Below are 17956 nucleotides of genomic sequence, written 5' to 3'. Positions count from 1 at the left end.
AGTGCTTTCACAAGGATTTTGAGTTAGTTTTGTAGGACTCTAGTCTATAGCCCTTCAAAGATAAATTGAAGGCTATTTTCTTGTTGATGACTTGCCTGATAGCTAGCTGGGAGTCTTTGGTTGTTTCACTAAGAAACAACCTTGCTTTAACTATTGATAGTGTTAGGGACTCTATTCTCAAAGAGGAGATTAGAAGAATGTCTAGTGAAGAAAGCAATGGTTCAACTTATCATCTTAGAGGTAGGTCTGATAAGAGGGATAATGCAAGAAATAAAGGCAAAAACAGCAGTAAAAGCAAGGGCAAACAACAGGATGTTACTTGCTACCAATGACGTAAAGGGCATAGAAGCCCGATTGTCGGTACTATAAGAAAGAGCAAGAAAGAAAGAAACAAGAAGGAAAGAAAAAGAAGGATGACAAGAAAGATGATGTCAGCTCTCCCTCAAAAGAGTAGATGTTATGGCAGCAGCAAGTGATATGCACATCACTAAAGAGCAGGTAATTGATGCCTTACTTTCAACTCATGATGGGCTGTTCCAATCATGGATATTGGGTGGCAGTGCCCCTTTTCATGTTACTCTCTCTTTGGAGTCATTTTTTGAATACACTACAGGTTGCGTAGGCAAGGTTTACTTGGGCAAAAACTTTGTATATGAAATGTAGGTACCATTAAGAGAGGGTATTTTACTACCTTTGGTGGTGGATCTTGGAAGGTCCACTAAGGGTCTATGTTGAGTTTTACAGGCAACAAAAAGGGGACTTTGTATTATTTGCATTGTAAAGCATTACCTGGCAAAGTTTTGGCTGTGGCTGAAGTTCATTCACAGATGAAACTTTGGCACAAAATACTTGGCTATATGAGCCAGACAGGCCTTCAAGTTCTCTCCTCTTTAGGGAGATCTGATGTAAAATGCTCTGGTCTCGACTTTTGTAACAATTGCATATATGGAAAACATGTGAAGTCTCCTTATTACTTTGGTGTTGCTAATAAGTCCAATGCTCTTGACTTAGTACACTTTGATGTGTGCACTATGCTTGTCAATTCACATGGGGGTGCATGGTACTTTGTCACTTTCATTAATGATTTCAGTAGAAAGCCATGGGCGTATGTGTTAAAGAGCAAAAATGAAGTGTTGAATGCCTTTAAAAGGTTTCATGCTTTTGTTACCACACAGAAAGGGCTTAAGTTAAAAGCTATAAAAACGGATAATGGGGGCGAGTATGTTTCTAATGAGTTCAAAAAGTTTTGTGAGATGGATAGCATTAAGAGGGAGTTGACAACTTCTTACAATCCTGCATCAAATGACGTGGCTGAAAGATATAATCACACACTTTATGAGAGAGTCAGATGCATGCTGTGCACAGCTAATCTCCCACAACAGTTCTGGGGAGAGACTCTTAAAACTGCAATTCATGTATGCAATCGCTCTCTGAATCGTGCATTGGAAAATGGCATTCCTGAAGAGGTTGGGTCTGGCAAACCTGCTTCATATGATCATTTGCATGTCTTTGGTTGTAATGCTTTTGTGCATATTCTTGTAAATCAGAGGACTAAACTAGACATGAAATCCATCAAGGGCATCTTCATGGGATATGGAGATGAGGGAGAGATGGGTTATAAAGTTTGGCTTTCTCAGGACAGCAAGATAGTACGTAGCCGAGACGCAGTATTTAGTGAGGCAAAGTTGCTGAAAAATGCTATACATAGTGATCTTAACAAAAAGAAGGTCAAATTTCAGCATGAACAGCCAGCCATTCAGCAACCATTAGCTGAAGATTCTGTGCCTTTGAATGCTGAAAATGAGCAACAACCTATTGTGCTATAGCCAGAAGATAATGGACAGCAAATAGATGCACATGATGGAATAGGATAGCAAGAAGAACATGCTGAAAACAAGTTACAGGAGCAAGAAAATGCTGAAGATCAGCCACCAGGTGATGATGTGCACATACCTAAGCATGTAGGCCCATTGCCTATCAATACAGATCATTGGGTAAGAAGTTCTACACGTGTCAGAAGACAACCATAGAGGTTTCAGCCATCTTTGGATTGCATTTTATTGATTGATGAAGGTAAGGCTCTTAACATTTAGAGAGACACAGTCATGTGAAAACAAGAGAAAGTGGGAGCTTGCTATGCAGGAAGAGATGAAGTCTCTGTATGCGAATAACACACGGAAGCTTGTACCTTTGCCCAAGGATAGGAAAGCTATTCCTATTAAATGGGTTTACAAGGTGAAATGTATTCATGGGAAGCCCAAATACAAGGTGTATTTGATTGCTAAGGGCTACACACAGAAGGAAGACATAGACTTCCAGGAGGTTTTTCACTGGTGGTGAAGGTGACTACGCTCCGTGTTTTGTTTGCTCACTACATCCATGGATTTAGAGTTGGATTAGATGGATGTAAAGACTGCTTTTCTTCATGGTGACCTGGATGAAGAGCTGTACATGAAATAGACCGAAGGTTTTACTATTCTAGGCAAAGAGCATTTAGTTTGTAAGCTGAAACACAGCTTATACGGGCTGAAACAAGCCCCTAGATAGTGGTATAAAAAGTTTTATACTTTTATGCTCAGCCATGGATTCAAATGCAATCATGCAGATCATATTGCTTATACACTAAAAAGGCCGATGATGGAAGCCTTATTGTGGTGGTCTTATATTTGGATGACATGCTGATTGCAAGAAAGCATAAGAGTACTCTACATGCTCTTAAAAGGCAGTTGAGTTCAACCTTCTCAATGAAAGATTTGGGATCAATTGAACACATTTTGGGCATGTGTATTAAAAGAGATAGAGGGCAACACTTGTTGTTTCTCTCACAGGATAAGTACATCAGCAAAGTACTTGACAGGTTTAATATGGTTGATGCTAAGCCTCTTGGTGTGCCTTTACCGCCATCTACAAAGCTTAGCAAAACTGATTGCCCAAAAGATGATGTAGTTGCTACTACTATGAAGGGCATACCTTATGCATCAGTTTGTGGTTTGTTGATGTATGCCATGGTTGCAACTCATCCTGACATTGCTCATGCAATGGGAGTTGTTAGTAGATTCACGTCTAACCTTGGCAAGCCACATTGGGTAAAATGTATCTTTAGATACTTAAAAGGTAAACAAAAGAAGTCTATATGCTATGGAAAGGGTACACTAGAGTTGCAAGGATTCTGTGATTCGAATATGGCCAAAGATCTTGACAATAGAAAATCTACCAGTGGGTATGTCTTTACTTTGGCTGGTTGGGCTCTTTCGTGGTGTTCAAGGTTGCAGAAAATTGTAGCATTGAGTACCAGAGATGTTGAACATATTTCAGCCACAGAAGCTTCTAAGGAAGCTATTTGGCTTGGCTGTTTGGTCAAGGATTTTGGTCTTTTTTCCCGTTGCTTGGTTGTGATAGCCAGAGTGCAGTATATCTGGCTAAGAATGCCATGTTCCATGCAGGTATCAAACACATAGATGTTTGGTAGCACTTCATTTGACAGGTCTTGGATGATGGTCTTATCACACTAACTAAGGTCAAAACCCAAGATAACCCTACAGATGTTCTCTCTAAAAGTCTTGCAAAGGGTCAGTATGAGCATTGCATTCGATTAGTGGGATTGGCTAGCTTAAAGGTACCACTTCGGGCCTTTAAGTAGGAGGTTGTTGGGTGTATAGTCCCTTTATGTGTAAACTCCCATTAATCTCCATGTGTATAAACTTATGCGTGTGAACACACCCTTATTTGTACCATAACGTATAAATACATTTTTATTCTTTGTGTACCGTAACACTTATTGGTACACTCATCTTGGGATTCTCTCTCTCTCACTCTCAACTCAGCTCTTGCTTCATTTCTGTCTTGCAGTCCATTGCACTCTAACACAACACAGTAAAGTGTGCATTTGTAAAGCGATGACATATGCCTTTTGCTTTTCAAAGCAGATGCATAAATCCTTTGTGCCCTTAAGATATCTCATGATACCTTTCATTGCTTCCCAATGCTTTTTGCTAGGATGTGCCATATACTAGCTAACCCCTCCCATTGGAAATGTTGTGTCAAGATGTGTAGTGACAATGGCATACATCAAGCTACCCACAATTGAAGCATACAGAATCTTGGCCATTTTAGCCTTTTCATCATTAGATGTAGAGTTGTCCTTTACATTGGGTTTCACATATGGAGGCAATGGTATGTCAATTGCTTTTTCCCCCTCCATTTTCAGTGCAATATGTAATTGGTTTCTTAATATTCAATATAGAATTACCTCTTTTCTTGCATAAATCATATTGAAATATTGCAAAATCTTGGATACATACTCTTGCTGTGATAGATAAAGAAGCCCTTTCAATCCATCCTTGAGTATATGCATGCCAAGAATGTGATTTGCCTCACTAAGATCCTTCATGTTAAAATTGTTGTGTAGGTTCTGCTTCAATGTGTCCAAAGCATGATCATCCCTACCGGCAATCAGCATGGGATCCACATACAAAACCAACACAATAAGGTGTTGATCGCCATGTAATAAAGTAGTCTTTACATCCATTTGTATGAGTTCCACATTCTCACATACAACCAAGCCCAATATGATCAGCAAAGTAGTCATCTTGACTATAGGAGAGAAGATCTCATCAAAATTGATCCCACATTCCTACTTGTATCCCTTTGCAAAAAGGTGTGCTTTGTACTTTGGCGAGAACTACAAGTGACCTTCATCTTGTAAACCCATTTGCATGGTAGAACTTTTTGTCCCTTGGGAAAATGCATCAAATTCCAAGTGCCATTCTTCTTTAGAGATTCCATCTTTGACAGCATAGCTTTATGCCATTTCTTGCTGTGCTCTCTGTCCATTGCTTCCTTGGAGCACGACGGTTCACCACAGTCTGTTAACATGACATAATCAACAACATAATTTGCACTAGGAACAAATCTATCTAGCTGTTTTGTATTTTTGGTCGATCTGTGGACCCAATGATCAGCGTTTGCTGGCTGTTTAGCCTGCAAATCTACATTAACAACTTGCTGTTCAAATGGTTCAGCATGGTGTCTTGCCTGTTTCAGCTGCTCTAATGGCACGTTTTCTTGCTGAAACTATGGTATATCACAGGTAACTTCTTGCTGATTAATTTCAGCATCATTCCTTGCATTTATAGGGTCATTTACAACAGGTATTTGCTGTTGTACAGTGGCCATTCTTTGCTGTCCTATAGGTATCTCTTCTCGGAATACAACCCTTCTGACTTTCTTAATATTTTCGGGCTGTTTATGCATGCAATCTTCTCGGAAGATAACGTCATTGGTGCATACAATTTTCCTTTTCTTGGAATTCCATAATCTATACCCCATTTCACCCTTGTCATCATATCTTGGAAAAACGGATTTAGAGAACTTTGGCTCAAATTTGATGTGTTGTTGCTTGTGCATGTGCACAAATGTCTCGTAGCCAAACAATCTCAAGTGTGCATACGAAGGTGGCTTGCCTGACCACATTTCTTGAGGGACTCTCCCTTCCAAAGACTTGTTCGATGACTGATTTATCAAGTGTACGATTGTCATAATAGCCTCTGTCCAAAATCCATGGGATAATGCAACATGAGACATCATGGTATGGACCTTCTCCTGAATGGTCCTATTTATACGTTTTGCAATACCGTTTTGGGGCAGATTATGAGGGGCAGTGAGCTCCCTCTTTATCCCTTTATTGTCACAAAAGGCCTGGAAGGGTTTTGATACACATTTCCTACCATTGTCAGAGCAAAGATACTTTAATGTCTTGCTGGTCATATTTTCAGCAAGTGCCAAGAATTTTTTAAACTTATCTAATGACTTATCTTTACGACGGATTTGATAAACCCATACTTTGGGTGTGGCATCATCAACAAATGTGATAAAATATTCATTTCCTCCTAGAGTCTCTTGCATCTCACGTACATGTGAATGTACCAACTCTAAGGGTGAAGACTGTAACGGAAGAGACTTTTTATATGATGTTTGAGCATGCTTACCAAATATACAATGATCACAATGGTCAAAATCAACACACCTCAAATACGGCAAAGAACCCAAACGAGAAAGCACTTTCATTCCAATTTGACTCATGTGTCCCAACCAATCATGCCACAAAGACACACTTTGCTGCTCAGTTATGGCGACAACATGGTCACGTACACTAGATATATGTAATGGGTATAGAGTGTCACTCTTAAAGCCTTTAGTAACAATCTTAGATCCCTTACATATCTTCCATTTTCCATTCCTAAAAGTGGTGTGATAGTCTTCATCATCTTGGTGGCCGGTGCTTATCAAGCTCTTCTTGAGCTGGGGTACATGCCTCACATTATGCAAGGTGAACAGTGAACCATATTGAAATGCCAACTGCACACTGCTAATCCCTGCAATGTCACATGCATAGTTGTCCCCCAAGTGGACAACATCATGTCTACCACCATTGTAGTTAGAAAGCCACTCCCGTTGTGGTGTCACATGGAATGAAGTACCTAAATCAAGAATCCAAGTGTGCATGTCATCATCAGAATTTGCAATCAATGACTGTGCACTAAAAGAAGAAGCAAAGAGTACATCATTGCCATTGTCACTCTCGTGATTGACTACATTGACTTTCTCTATCTTCATACTGCTCTTCTTTGCATGTTGGCTGTCCTTTTTCTCATCTTTGCTATCATCAATGCTTTTTCCCTTGCCCTTCTCTTTCTTTTACTTAGAGCAATCCCACTTGAAGTGCCCTTTCTTGCCACAATGATGGCACTCTACATCTTTTCTAGGAGACTTGCTACATGCTTTGTTTTCAGACTTGCCCTTTTGTTCTGATCTTCCTCTAGTATGCATTGCATTGGGAAGATTTGCTTGCTAAATTACTTTGCCTATTTAGTGCTTCCATGAGTAAAGAGCTCTCCACATTTGAATATAATAGCAGGGCGTTGGAGTTACTCATTGCTATCCTAAAAGTGTCCCAACTTTCAGGCATAGTGCATAGCAAAAATGTTACGTTTAGAACTCTTCATTAATGTTGAACTTCAAAGCAACTAGCTAGCTGAAAATAGAGTTAAACTCATTCAAATATATAGACATGGTTGTACCATCCTTCATACGAAGGTTCATCAATTTCTTCAACCATGCTGCACTTTTTTGAGTGTGTAACTCCTGAAGTCTTCGCCACATATCATAAGTAGAATTCAATTTCTCTGTATTAAATAGTAGTGTCTAACACTGGAAGTTCTATGATAGAGTGTGCAAGCTCATCTTATTCATCCCACTCATCTTGATCCATGGTTGCTGGTTTTACCCCTTCTGTCTTTATGGGCTTCACTTGTTTCTTCTGTATCCTCAAGCTTCTTGATGTTCAAAAGATTGTTGCTATCAGTGCTGCCAACCATGATTTACATCCTAAAAATGATTCGAAAGTTAACAAATACAAGCCCAATTGTCACACTTGATCAAAGTACAAAATAAGTACCAACTAGCAATGAAAAACCAAGTGATTGCAGAAATTTCAGATCTGCAAATAAATTTTCAAAGTCACAAAATGTGTGCTACAGCACAATACAAATAATTGCAGCTATTCCAGGGGCTAATACATAAAATTGCATGAGAAAGCCCCAAATTTTAGCTGCAATTTCTGTTCCAAATGTATCCATGGGCAAAATTTGACCCAAGTAGTCAAAAGCATCAAAATTCCTTTGCTCAAACTGCTCAAAATGCATCAGACATAACTCTCGAGTAGATTCCACAAATCAATTTTACCAAAATTTTCATAAATTTTGGAAATGCCCCAAATTTTCCCGGGGTTTAATGTGCTTAATTTGCATAGATATTGAACCACAAGTGCATTTCAAGATCAAATTCGACACAAATTTTATAGATTTTGCAAAAGCCCCAAATTTTGCGGTGTGCAATGTGTCAAAATTTCAAGAAACTGTACTTGTTTACTGTGCAATTTTCACAAATACATGAAAACCCCCAATTTTTGAGACCCGAATGTGTAGAAATTTCACAAATTTTACTCAGCCGAATAAAATCTCCGAGCATACATCAAAAGCCCAAAATTTTGGAAGTAAATGCTTACACAATCTCTAAGATTCTTCAGGTTGTGCTTAGCAGCGCGTGACAACTCATAAATTTTCCCAAAAGAATGAACCTTTGAAAAAAAAGGTGATTTTTACCATTAAAAAATGTGAAATGCTGCAAGTGACCTATATCATGACGTGGAATGGTTGTGCTTGATTTATGCTGACCGAAAAACGACTGTCACCTTGTTGCTTGACGCCTGATTGAAAACGTTTGTTGCCTGCTTAAACAGGTCATGCCTAACCTGCAAACTATTTGAGATAGCTGCGCTTGATTTGTGGGTGCTACCGTTGACCTGAAATGAAGACGACATGTTGTTTTCTTCGCGTGGGATGAGCTAACACAACTCTAACAAACTCTGGATAGGGAGTGATACCTGTTTGAAGTGAGCGATACCATAGTATGGGGGAGATTCAGAAACGGGGGAAACGAAAACAAGAAAAACTTGAGTTTTGGCCAAATTTTGGAAACGGATACAAAACTTTGAGTCTTTATGTCATATGATTGAAATCATGATTCATTACATATTTCACGAGTCACGACTCACGACTCATGAGTGAAGATTGAGGAGTTAAGACTGAGGACTCAATGGTTGAAACTTAAGACAACATAACACAATTAATTCTCAATTTTCAAAACTTAAGGCAATAAAATGAATTAGAATTTATGACTCATGAATAATCTATGATCTAAAGAGGAGAGAAGACTGACATCAAGAACAATGGAACAAGAATCAAGATGCATAATAAGTGGGATCAAGATACAATGATACATGTAACTATGTCATGTTGAGGCTATAGGTATCAACATCAATGAACAATTGGCAACTCTAGTTTGGACTCTGCACTGCTAAATTGACTCCTGTATATTACGAGTCATGATTCATGAGTTATCCAGACTCTAAGGATCTGTGCATCATCTCCTCGTTCGACTCCGAGGACCCTGATCGAGAAGTTGATGAAGTAGCCTTAGCCTCATCCTCAGACTTTGGCTTTGACTTTGCCTGTGCTGCACGACCACATATGGTCCTCACTCTAATCCTCCTTTGTGCACGAGTCTCATGCACCGGTGCCGATAGCTTCTCATAGAGCATGAAGTAGATATCCCACTCCTTTTGGTATCTACGGAATGTCATGCATCTTTTCTATATCAATCTTGTCAACATTCACCTGTAAAGGTGAACGAGACAAAGATATATCATATGAGAGAAAATTCAATATGTTCAATGCTCATATATATCACAATTTACAATTCAACTTCCAAGCAAATTAGCAATGTCAAGTGTCAAGGACTCAAGGTTAAAAAGTTAATTATACATAATACTAATCATTACCAATTTACCTGTGAAGGCTCAGCGGACATAGCGGTTCTCTCAAGAAGCTGGAGATTGCAATGGCAAAACTCTAAACGCTCTAGCTGGGCAGTTGTGAGCTTGTTTCTCTTTTTGGTGTGGAAGAGGGGTCATATGCTCTAGTTTCTCTCAGCAGGCCCTGAACTACAATCTTGTGAGAGGATCCGAATGGCAATGCGTTTCTATTTAAATTTAAGAGATTGAGGTTAAGTAATTGGCAATTGCTAATATGGATGTCGCAAAATTAACATTTGAGTGGGCAATAGATTATAGAACTTGTTACCTAGGTTGCATAATGCATTAGATAATCAAGATTAAAAATATAAAAGTCACCAGTCACACAGCAAAGTAGGAGCACAATTGCCGTATTTCTCCCACCAAGAGACAGGCTGAAGCTGCGTCTCTCGAAGCCTAGCTATGGTTGGCCAAAATGAAGAGAATGATTGTGGAATGCCAGCAAATCATCCTCTACTCTTCTCATCATATCTATATCATCCCGTGTGAGGTGCTTCATGTACTCCATAAAGCCCTCCTCTAACTCCTCGCTACTGTACTGCTCCTCGCTACATCAAAGGGGATGCGAGATATATGCGATAGCATAGATTGGTTTATGGAACCAATCTCATCGTGCATTTCACATTGCACGAATCTCATCAACCCTATAGATAAAATAAGTTAAAAACTTAGAAGTTAGAATAATGATCAATCATCAAGGAGTCATTAATACCAAATAATTACATGTGTAAAAGTTAAACAAAAACTTATTTGTCTTGGGACAAAAAGCTGTTGCAAAGCAAGGCCTCGTCAATTTTATCCATATACTCATATAGAAGCCCCAAAGTACTCACCTCCATATCGGTGATGCGCAATACAATGTAAATAAGAGTGAGACTTTTCACCAATGCCTTTGCCTCAACCCACCAATTCTCATTTAAAATATTGCGCCTAAAAGCAAGAGCCTTTGGAGACTCTCTCTCACTCCATGTAAGCCATTCCTGGCATGCAATGGTCAATATCAAATTTGGACGGATCCGTATTAACCTTTCCAATACAATAAACATATAAGCAAATCTAGTGGTGGAGGACTTTAATAGCTCAAGTGTGCTATTGGCTCGAAACATGCTTCTGATGGATGGCCTCTTCTTCACAAATCTTACCATGCTTGTTGCCGTCTTGAAAATGTCATCCACCCAATATATTTTCTCAATATCTTCAATAAGCAAGTCAAGACAATGGGATGCACATGGAGTCCATACTATGCTAGGAAATTCCTCCTCAAACATATGCTCCATAGACACACAATTGCTTCCATTATCTATGACCACCTGCACCACATTTTGGACTCCTACGTCCATGATAACGTGTTGCATGTGCTCCCAAATGAAAGCTCCTGTGATGGTAAGACTTGAGGCAGAGGCATCGATGGCCTGAATGAACATGATGCCTTTACATAAAGACACCAAAATATTGTAAATATTCATTCGATGCATATCTGACCATTCATCGCATGATAATGTGCATCCATATTTCACTCATGTCTCCTTTAAGGGCTCCAATTGAGTCTCTATGGATGCTTTCTTCTTTCGAAGCACTCGTGTGCATGATGCATGTGTGGATGGGCCTTCCCATTCACACCTTATACGGCTTACTGGCCTAATTGTCTTCTTCCATTGATGTGTAGTGGCCACATTGAAAGGGATATCACACCGAATAAATAAGCGTATGAGTTTCCTAGTTGCCTCCACAATTGCCTGCCTCTAAAGTCCTGCATGGACACTTGCACCATGTAAGGAGCCCTTTTGCCCACCACCACTAGAAGATGGCAACGGGGTCCTTTTTGCACTTGGACCCGATATGGATATGGATGTACTTCTTTTTGATGGGCCATTGGCACCTCCGATTTGGCTAGTGTCACTAGGCCCACTAGCCTCTCTTTGCCCCACTTGTGCTTCATTAGCCCGATGTGGTGTTGGATGAGAGGATTCATCCTCTTCTAGCTCAATACCCATACGCTTTCGGCGCCAAAGATGGAGACTTACTGTTACTTCTACCGGCACATTTGCGCAAGGCCCGATGTCTTTGTTGGGAATGCATGCCAAGTGGTCTTTCATGTGCATTACACTCCTCGATTTCTCCAATCTATAATAGTTGCACCGCCACTTCTTTGATCTGCCGGAGCCCTCGTATCCCTTGATTGGAGTGACGTGCCTCCAATATGGGTATGGCGCTATGATATGATTAGCCTTTAGGACCTAGGTAATGTATTAAAAGAGGAGGAGAAGAAGAAGAAGAAGAACGGAGGAGGAGGAGGAGGAGGAGGAGAAGAAGAAAAAGAGGAGGCGAGAGTTGGAGGTTCGAGGAGGAGGCGAGAGTTGCTGGAGTGTGCCGCACGCGCAAGTCGGGAAGGAGAACGACTGGAATCCCAATCAGATGCTCGATAACCAGCTCTAAAACGGGCCGCAGGATCGCGAAACGACGGTTTGCCATTTCTGTTCCGATCCGAAACGGCTGGTCCGTTTCAGCACTGTCGAAACGGCATTTCGGGATACTATGAGCGATATACAGCAGAGATGCAACAATTAGCAATGGTGATGGCAGATAGAGAGAAAAAATGTGAGCAATAGTAGAGAGAGTAGAGAGTGAGAGAGATGCACGATGTGTGGGTACAATAGAGTGTACTTCTTTTAGGTTTTTTGAGATAGATATATCAAAGTATATGTGCTAAGGTGCGTTCACACTTGTGCATATATAAAAGGCACGATAGCCCTTTATTCCCAACACCTCCACACACATCCATTTAGAGGGGTGAGGGTTGGTTGTCTCTTCTTTGGGAGGGAAAACCAATAGTGGCAAGAACTCACAAGATGCGAAGGCAAGCCAACACAAGGGTAACACCACTTCCTCGACGGAACCAAAGAAATACGATTTCCTTGGCAACAAATTTCTAAGAATAATAGTTTTTACACACATTGCCAGAGGCCTGGCCATGTGGACAAGGAGTGTCGTACTAGGGCTTAGGGTCTTCCTCCTAGAAAACCACCATAGACTGTTGCGATTGCCTTCCCTCCAGCTGACCACTCTAGTGGAGCTACGCCTCTCATTGCTGCACCATTTGCTACATATGCCCCAACCGTTACTAGATATGTGATATGCAGACAACCTCAACAGCCTATCTCCTTCACTACTACTAAAGGATTGGTTGATTGGTTTGCTAATGATGCACCTATTGTACTTTACGCATCCATTCCTAGAGCATCCATTGTACCTTCTAGGACCCTTTTTCCACCTCGCCGTATGCGATGGTGGCCACACACTTAGCCTTTCCCTTTTTAGACTTTTGTTGCATACTTACGTACTCATTGCATTGAACTTAGCTTTGCTTTCTTTTATTTTTAATTTTGTTTTTTGGAGCATCTCAATATCCGCTTTTGTGCTTGCAGATTTTGATCTCTTTTGCAAGGTTTTGTATTTTAGTGTAGGGCTAACATACAGGCTTGCATCAATTCTTCTTGAGCTGGAGATAGGAGATGTGTACCATTTTTTTCATGATTTCATCTACTTGGAGTTTTGCTATTCTATCAATATGGAGGCTTACCCTCCTCCGACGGATTGTACAACATCTCTCTTCATGCTATCATGGTGGTATCTTCTATCTTTGCTCTTGTAGTCCAGATGCTTCATCATTTTCATCCACATGGTTCTCGGTACTACCCAAAGACCGACATCCTCAAGCTTCCCTTCCTTCTTCAGACTCTACATCTAGGTTAAGAGGGGGTTTCTATCCATCTTGGTATTTTATAGGTTTTGACACTTGTCTTCGAGATCGGCCTTCTCTCCACCTGTTGTATCTTTCTCTACACATTGCATGATTTTATCATCTTTGTACTAGGGTGCTTGGGCAAGTGAACAGTTTTTCCACAAGGGACATTGTCCAAGTGGCATGTGCTTTATGAGCATTCTTTAGCACATTGTACAAAACACTACTGGATGGATCCTAAGTTGTTTTCATCGGGCGGCGGATCACACTACCATCCTTCTTCCCATGATCCTTCATCACCTTTTCCTCGTCATTGATATCCTCGAGTGATTGGGTAAAGCTTGTACCGTTTTGTGATGTGTTGGGTATACCGTTTCTACTTCGTCTTCTTGGTCACTATTACTTAATCGGTTGCCATTCTTAAAATTAACTTTTCACGAAAAGAAAAGGGTTCAATGTGGTTCCATCCGCCTTTGTAGTGGCTTGCTAGGAGCACCCTTTGTCTCATGCCTTCTCCTCTCTGGGGTGACTACTTGGACTCCCTGGGTAAGATAACCATTGCCCTAATGAAATTGGTTTGGCTAATTTGTCTTCCAAGTATCCATGAGCAGTTATCAACCCTTAGATGAGCATTAATTAATTAATTAATGCCTAGTCTCTAATGTTACCACCATTGACATTAGTGCCCAAATGGTTGATGCACCATCAAGCAAGCCACAAGTTTCAGCCATTAGCATGATTTATCACACTGAGTTGGATGCCATGAAAAAACAATATGCTGCAAATTCAGATTTTGCCAATATATATGATAAGCTTTGCAATGGCCAGAGGCATGAGCACTTTGTGCTTAGAGATGGATTTTTGATGATGCATGGATGACTATGTGTCACAAAGCAGTTGAGTTCTACAATCATCATTGAAATTCATGCCCGTCCGTATATACAACACGGAGATATTGATGCCACAGTCAAGGCAGTGGAGCATTTCTTTTATTAGCCAGCTTTGAGGTATGATATGACAAATGGCGCAAAGAATCTACAGAAGGCAGTTAGTGTATGACCATTTTTACATCCCTATTCCTTATGTCATCACAGTCTCTCTCCTTGTGTCTCACCATCATTGCCGCCATCCTGATTGCCTCAGCAATCTCAGTTCCAGTCCTCTCTTTAGAGGACATCCTCTCTAGCTTGTTGACTGCACCTCTTGCTAGTGACTGCACTTGCTGCTGGCGACATCCCTCTCATCTTGGTGACATCAGCCCCTGCTGCTCATGACCTGCTGCTGCTGGGTTTTCAGCCTTGGCAACTTGCTGCAACAGCCAATGCTCTCCAAAAGCCCTTGACAACTGCATTTTGCTGTCCTGCATCTTGTGCTGCTAGCGGTCTGCATTGGAGTTGCTGTGTTTGCTGATTCAGACCTCCATCACCCGAAGGATTGCTGCATGCATTTTTCTGATTTTTGCACTCCTGCAGTCTTGGAGACAGCCTTGCAGATCTGAAATTAGACATGGTGTTGAGTGTGCATGAATTTAAGGAGATTACAATGTCTATTCAAGCCTAAATCGCTGTGGGAGGTACGGCAAAGTTTTGGTGCACTCTGAGTTTTTGATAGAGTAAGGACAGCATTTAATATGCTTGTGCCTAGTTGCTATTAAATTATGGTAGATTTGTTACAATGCACGATTGCCGAGTCACCTGTTTGACAGAAGATCTACACGGCAGTCTTGCAGAAGGCTTAATCTTGCTTTAATACTTTACAAAAAGAGGACTTTTATTTCAGGAGCAAAAAATCTCGCTCTAACGATCATCACTTTTGTGTTGTTTAGGCTATAAATCAAAAAAAGGAATCTGGCGGGGTGAACTCCGAAGAAAACATGAACCTAAAAGTTATAGCTGATCTTCGTCGGCAGATTAGGGAAGCCAACAAGTCTACTGACACTCTGACTGGAAAGCTCACTGCCTTGGAAGAAGAAAAAGACGTCCTGAGAAAGCAGATTACGGACTTTGAAGAGAGCATCTCACAGATGACCAACCAACAGGAGCTTCTCAGGTAATCCCCTGGATCTCCTCGAAGTAGTTTGTCCACAGCTTGAAAGTGTGCAGAAAGAGATCAGAATGCATCTGTAGCTAGCTTTGGATGCCAATGATTCTCTTTGTGTGATTATGTAATGTATATCGCTCATGTCTGTACATGGAAGACTGCAGATTGAAGTTCAAGGAAGCTGCATCATTGAAGATCCACCACCTTTTAGCCACAGCTTTGCAGCAGCGCATGGTCAAAAGGCATTGTGATTTCAGAGCTAACAAATGGAAGGTTAAGATTAAGCTGACACTAGAAGCAGAACTCACTGAATCTCTGCGAAAATGTGTTGTCCTGAATGAGCTTGTGCAAGCGTTTATGAGGGACCTGCCTGAGCTACAGCCTAAACTAGACATTATCTCCATACAATTAGATTTGGCAATAAGACTCTCATGATACTGTACACAGCTCAGAAGAGCCAATCCTTGTGAAACAAGCAAGAATCCATATTCACTTGCTGCAAGGATGTCTCGTTGATACATTGGAAGCTCTAAGTCATCTTAGTGTTGGAAACATGAATCGGTAGTGAATCAAATCCATCATTCACTTTACAGTAGCAGACTTTAAATAACAGATGGAAAAAGAGTTAAACAAGAAACTTAAACTAAAACTGTCGGAGCTTGATTACTTTGAAAGACGTTGGCATGTTTATCAAGTGAGTGGTTTCGCTTTGCCATCCTTCAACCAGATTGACCATATAAATTTGCCGTGCTAATCATTTGACAACACTAGTTAGTGGTGCTTAAAGTCTAGTCACCATTGATTAGCGTATTAAGTAAATTGCATTAATATTTGATAGATGGACACAAACAGGATGTTTTAATGCATTATGTATAACAATTAAGACACAATCAAGAGCAATGACTTAATACTTTTCTTTTACCTTTTCTTATGAGCCAAGGCAAAACACTTGTTTTATCTCATGTGAATATTCTTAAACATATAAATATAACCAACGCATTAAAATATTAATTTTAAGATTTGCTTTTGAGCAAACGGATGCCAAGGGGAAATTTTGTGAAATTAATGTTGAAGACTAAGGATTTTGTTAGGTGGACTTTGAACAAAGTTCTATTTGTAGCCTTGCTTTAGTCACATTGAGAGTTTGGTCCATGACACACTTGTTTGCAATTTCCCTAAGGCTAACGAGGTATAAAGAAGGGTCCTTAGGATGGTATTTCACTTTTAGAGTAGGGTCTATGAGTAGGACTTTGGGGACCATTACATGGTCATGGATAGAGGCCTAGACTATGGATATGATGATGCAAAGAGGAGTCATGCCATCTCATCTCGGGGTGGTTCTCGATCAAGATTTGCACAATAAAATTTTCACAAGTAGTGTAGACTTAGGGACATTGTTATAGATAGGAGGCCATACCTAGCATCATTGCTTGGTATATGTTTGGACTACTAGATGTAGGTTTGCTATAGATCTATTGGGCATATTCACTATAGACACTCTTTCAAAAATTTGGACATAGATTATTATACCCTCTGTAGGAATGGGAGGTGGTCTTCTTAGGACTTGAGATTTTGACATTTTCCATTCATTGTCAATCGCACATGGTTTGTCATTGTAGAGTCCTTTACATAGACCTACTTTTTATTGTACATTTTTTTGTTTTGAAAGTCCTTAACAGGGATGTTCTAGGACTTTTCCTTCAGATACTATCTTGAGGGGATTTACTAATAGATGCATTCTTTTCTCAGAGTTAAGAATGCTCCATGACATCATACTAAGATCATATTTTATGTAACAAAGTGGTAGTGGTTACTTCTTGTTTTGATGCTATCTAATATAAAAAGGTGTTTATTGCAAAGGTTGTAGTTGATTTTGAACATTGGTTTGCCCAACTTTGTGGTTTGCACCTATGACAATGATAAGCTTCGCCTAGCTTAAAACTCAATACTTTTGGCTTTGAAAAATAACATGTCGCTCCTTTATGTGACCATTGATCTTAATAATGCTTGAATGAATTTCATGCATAATGTTACATTCTTGTTTGGTAAGTACTTATGGAGAAGCTTTTGATTTATTGTTGATAATGCAGTTGTTTGCAATTATGGAGGATCTTAGCAAAAATGTCTTTCATGATACATGAGATCCTTAATATGATTTATAGAGTTTTTGCAGTGTTTAGTCATTTAGGAGGTTCTTTGTAGAAAGATGTTTAATGACCAATGATATCTATGCTATTGTTGAAGCTTGAAATCCTTCTTTGTGAGTGAAATCATAATCAAGATGTTATATAGACTTTACATGCATGGAGAAAGAGTTGCAAGATAGCTTGTATATGTCTACATAAACTATTGAAGGGTCATACTAAAAGCATAACATAGTTCAAATCTATGATCATATAGGTACCTTCATCAAGTGCATAAACTATTGAAGGGTCATATTAAAAGGCTTAATATAATTCAAATCTATGATCGTATAGGTACCTTCATCAAACTGGAGATAAGTTTCCTAAGACTTGGTCACTCCTTTTAGGCAACTCTCATTTGATACATAGTGACAAAATGGGGCTATATTGGAAGCCAATCATTTCAGTAGTTGGCAATATGACTTTGAATTATTAATATCAAGGAGGCTAAACATGTTAATATTCTCCTCTTTGAAGGAACTTGAAGCTACCTTAAGAGCCTTTTATATGAAGAACACTCTTAAGATTGATGAGATTACAAAGGTATTCTAAATGCTT

The 17956-nt window shown here is 39.9% G+C and overlaps 1 protein-coding gene and 1 pseudogene across 5 annotated transcripts in view; one reads left to right on the top strand and one right to left on the bottom strand.

The window, feature by feature from the left end:
- LOC148019825 (uncharacterized) overlaps positions 1 to 16000 on the top strand; it is a 90300-nt gene extending 74300 nt beyond the window's left edge. For 2 of the 5 annotated variants that reach the window (XM_087700007.1, XM_087700008.1), the window contains 2 exons: positions 15001 to 15224; positions 15380 to 15994. In XM_087700007.1, coding sequence (XP_087556133.1) covers positions 15001 to 15224; positions 15380 to 15650 — 495 coding nt within the window. In that variant the 3' untranslated portion in view covers positions 15651 to 15994. Of the gene's footprint in view, positions 1 to 15000; positions 15225 to 15372 lie in introns of all 5 variants that reach the window. The other 3 variants (XM_087700005.1, XM_087700004.1, XM_087700006.1) reach the window with 3 other exon arrangements.
- LOC148019826 (uncharacterized) lies at positions 8957 to 14683 on the bottom strand (annotated as a pseudogene).
- Positions 16001 to 17956: the final 1956 nt, after the last annotated feature.

The sequence above is a fragment of the Lygodium microphyllum genome, chromosome 19 (assembly GCF_053477565.2).
Source record: "Lygodium microphyllum isolate KBCC chromosome 19, Lygodium_microphyllum_v1.1.10, whole genome shotgun sequence".
Taxonomy (NCBI): domain Eukaryota; kingdom Viridiplantae; phylum Streptophyta; class Polypodiopsida; order Schizaeales; family Lygodiaceae; genus Lygodium; species Lygodium microphyllum.
The sequence above is the reverse complement of the archived record's forward strand: the minus strand, read 5'-3'. Positions and strand labels throughout refer to the sequence as shown.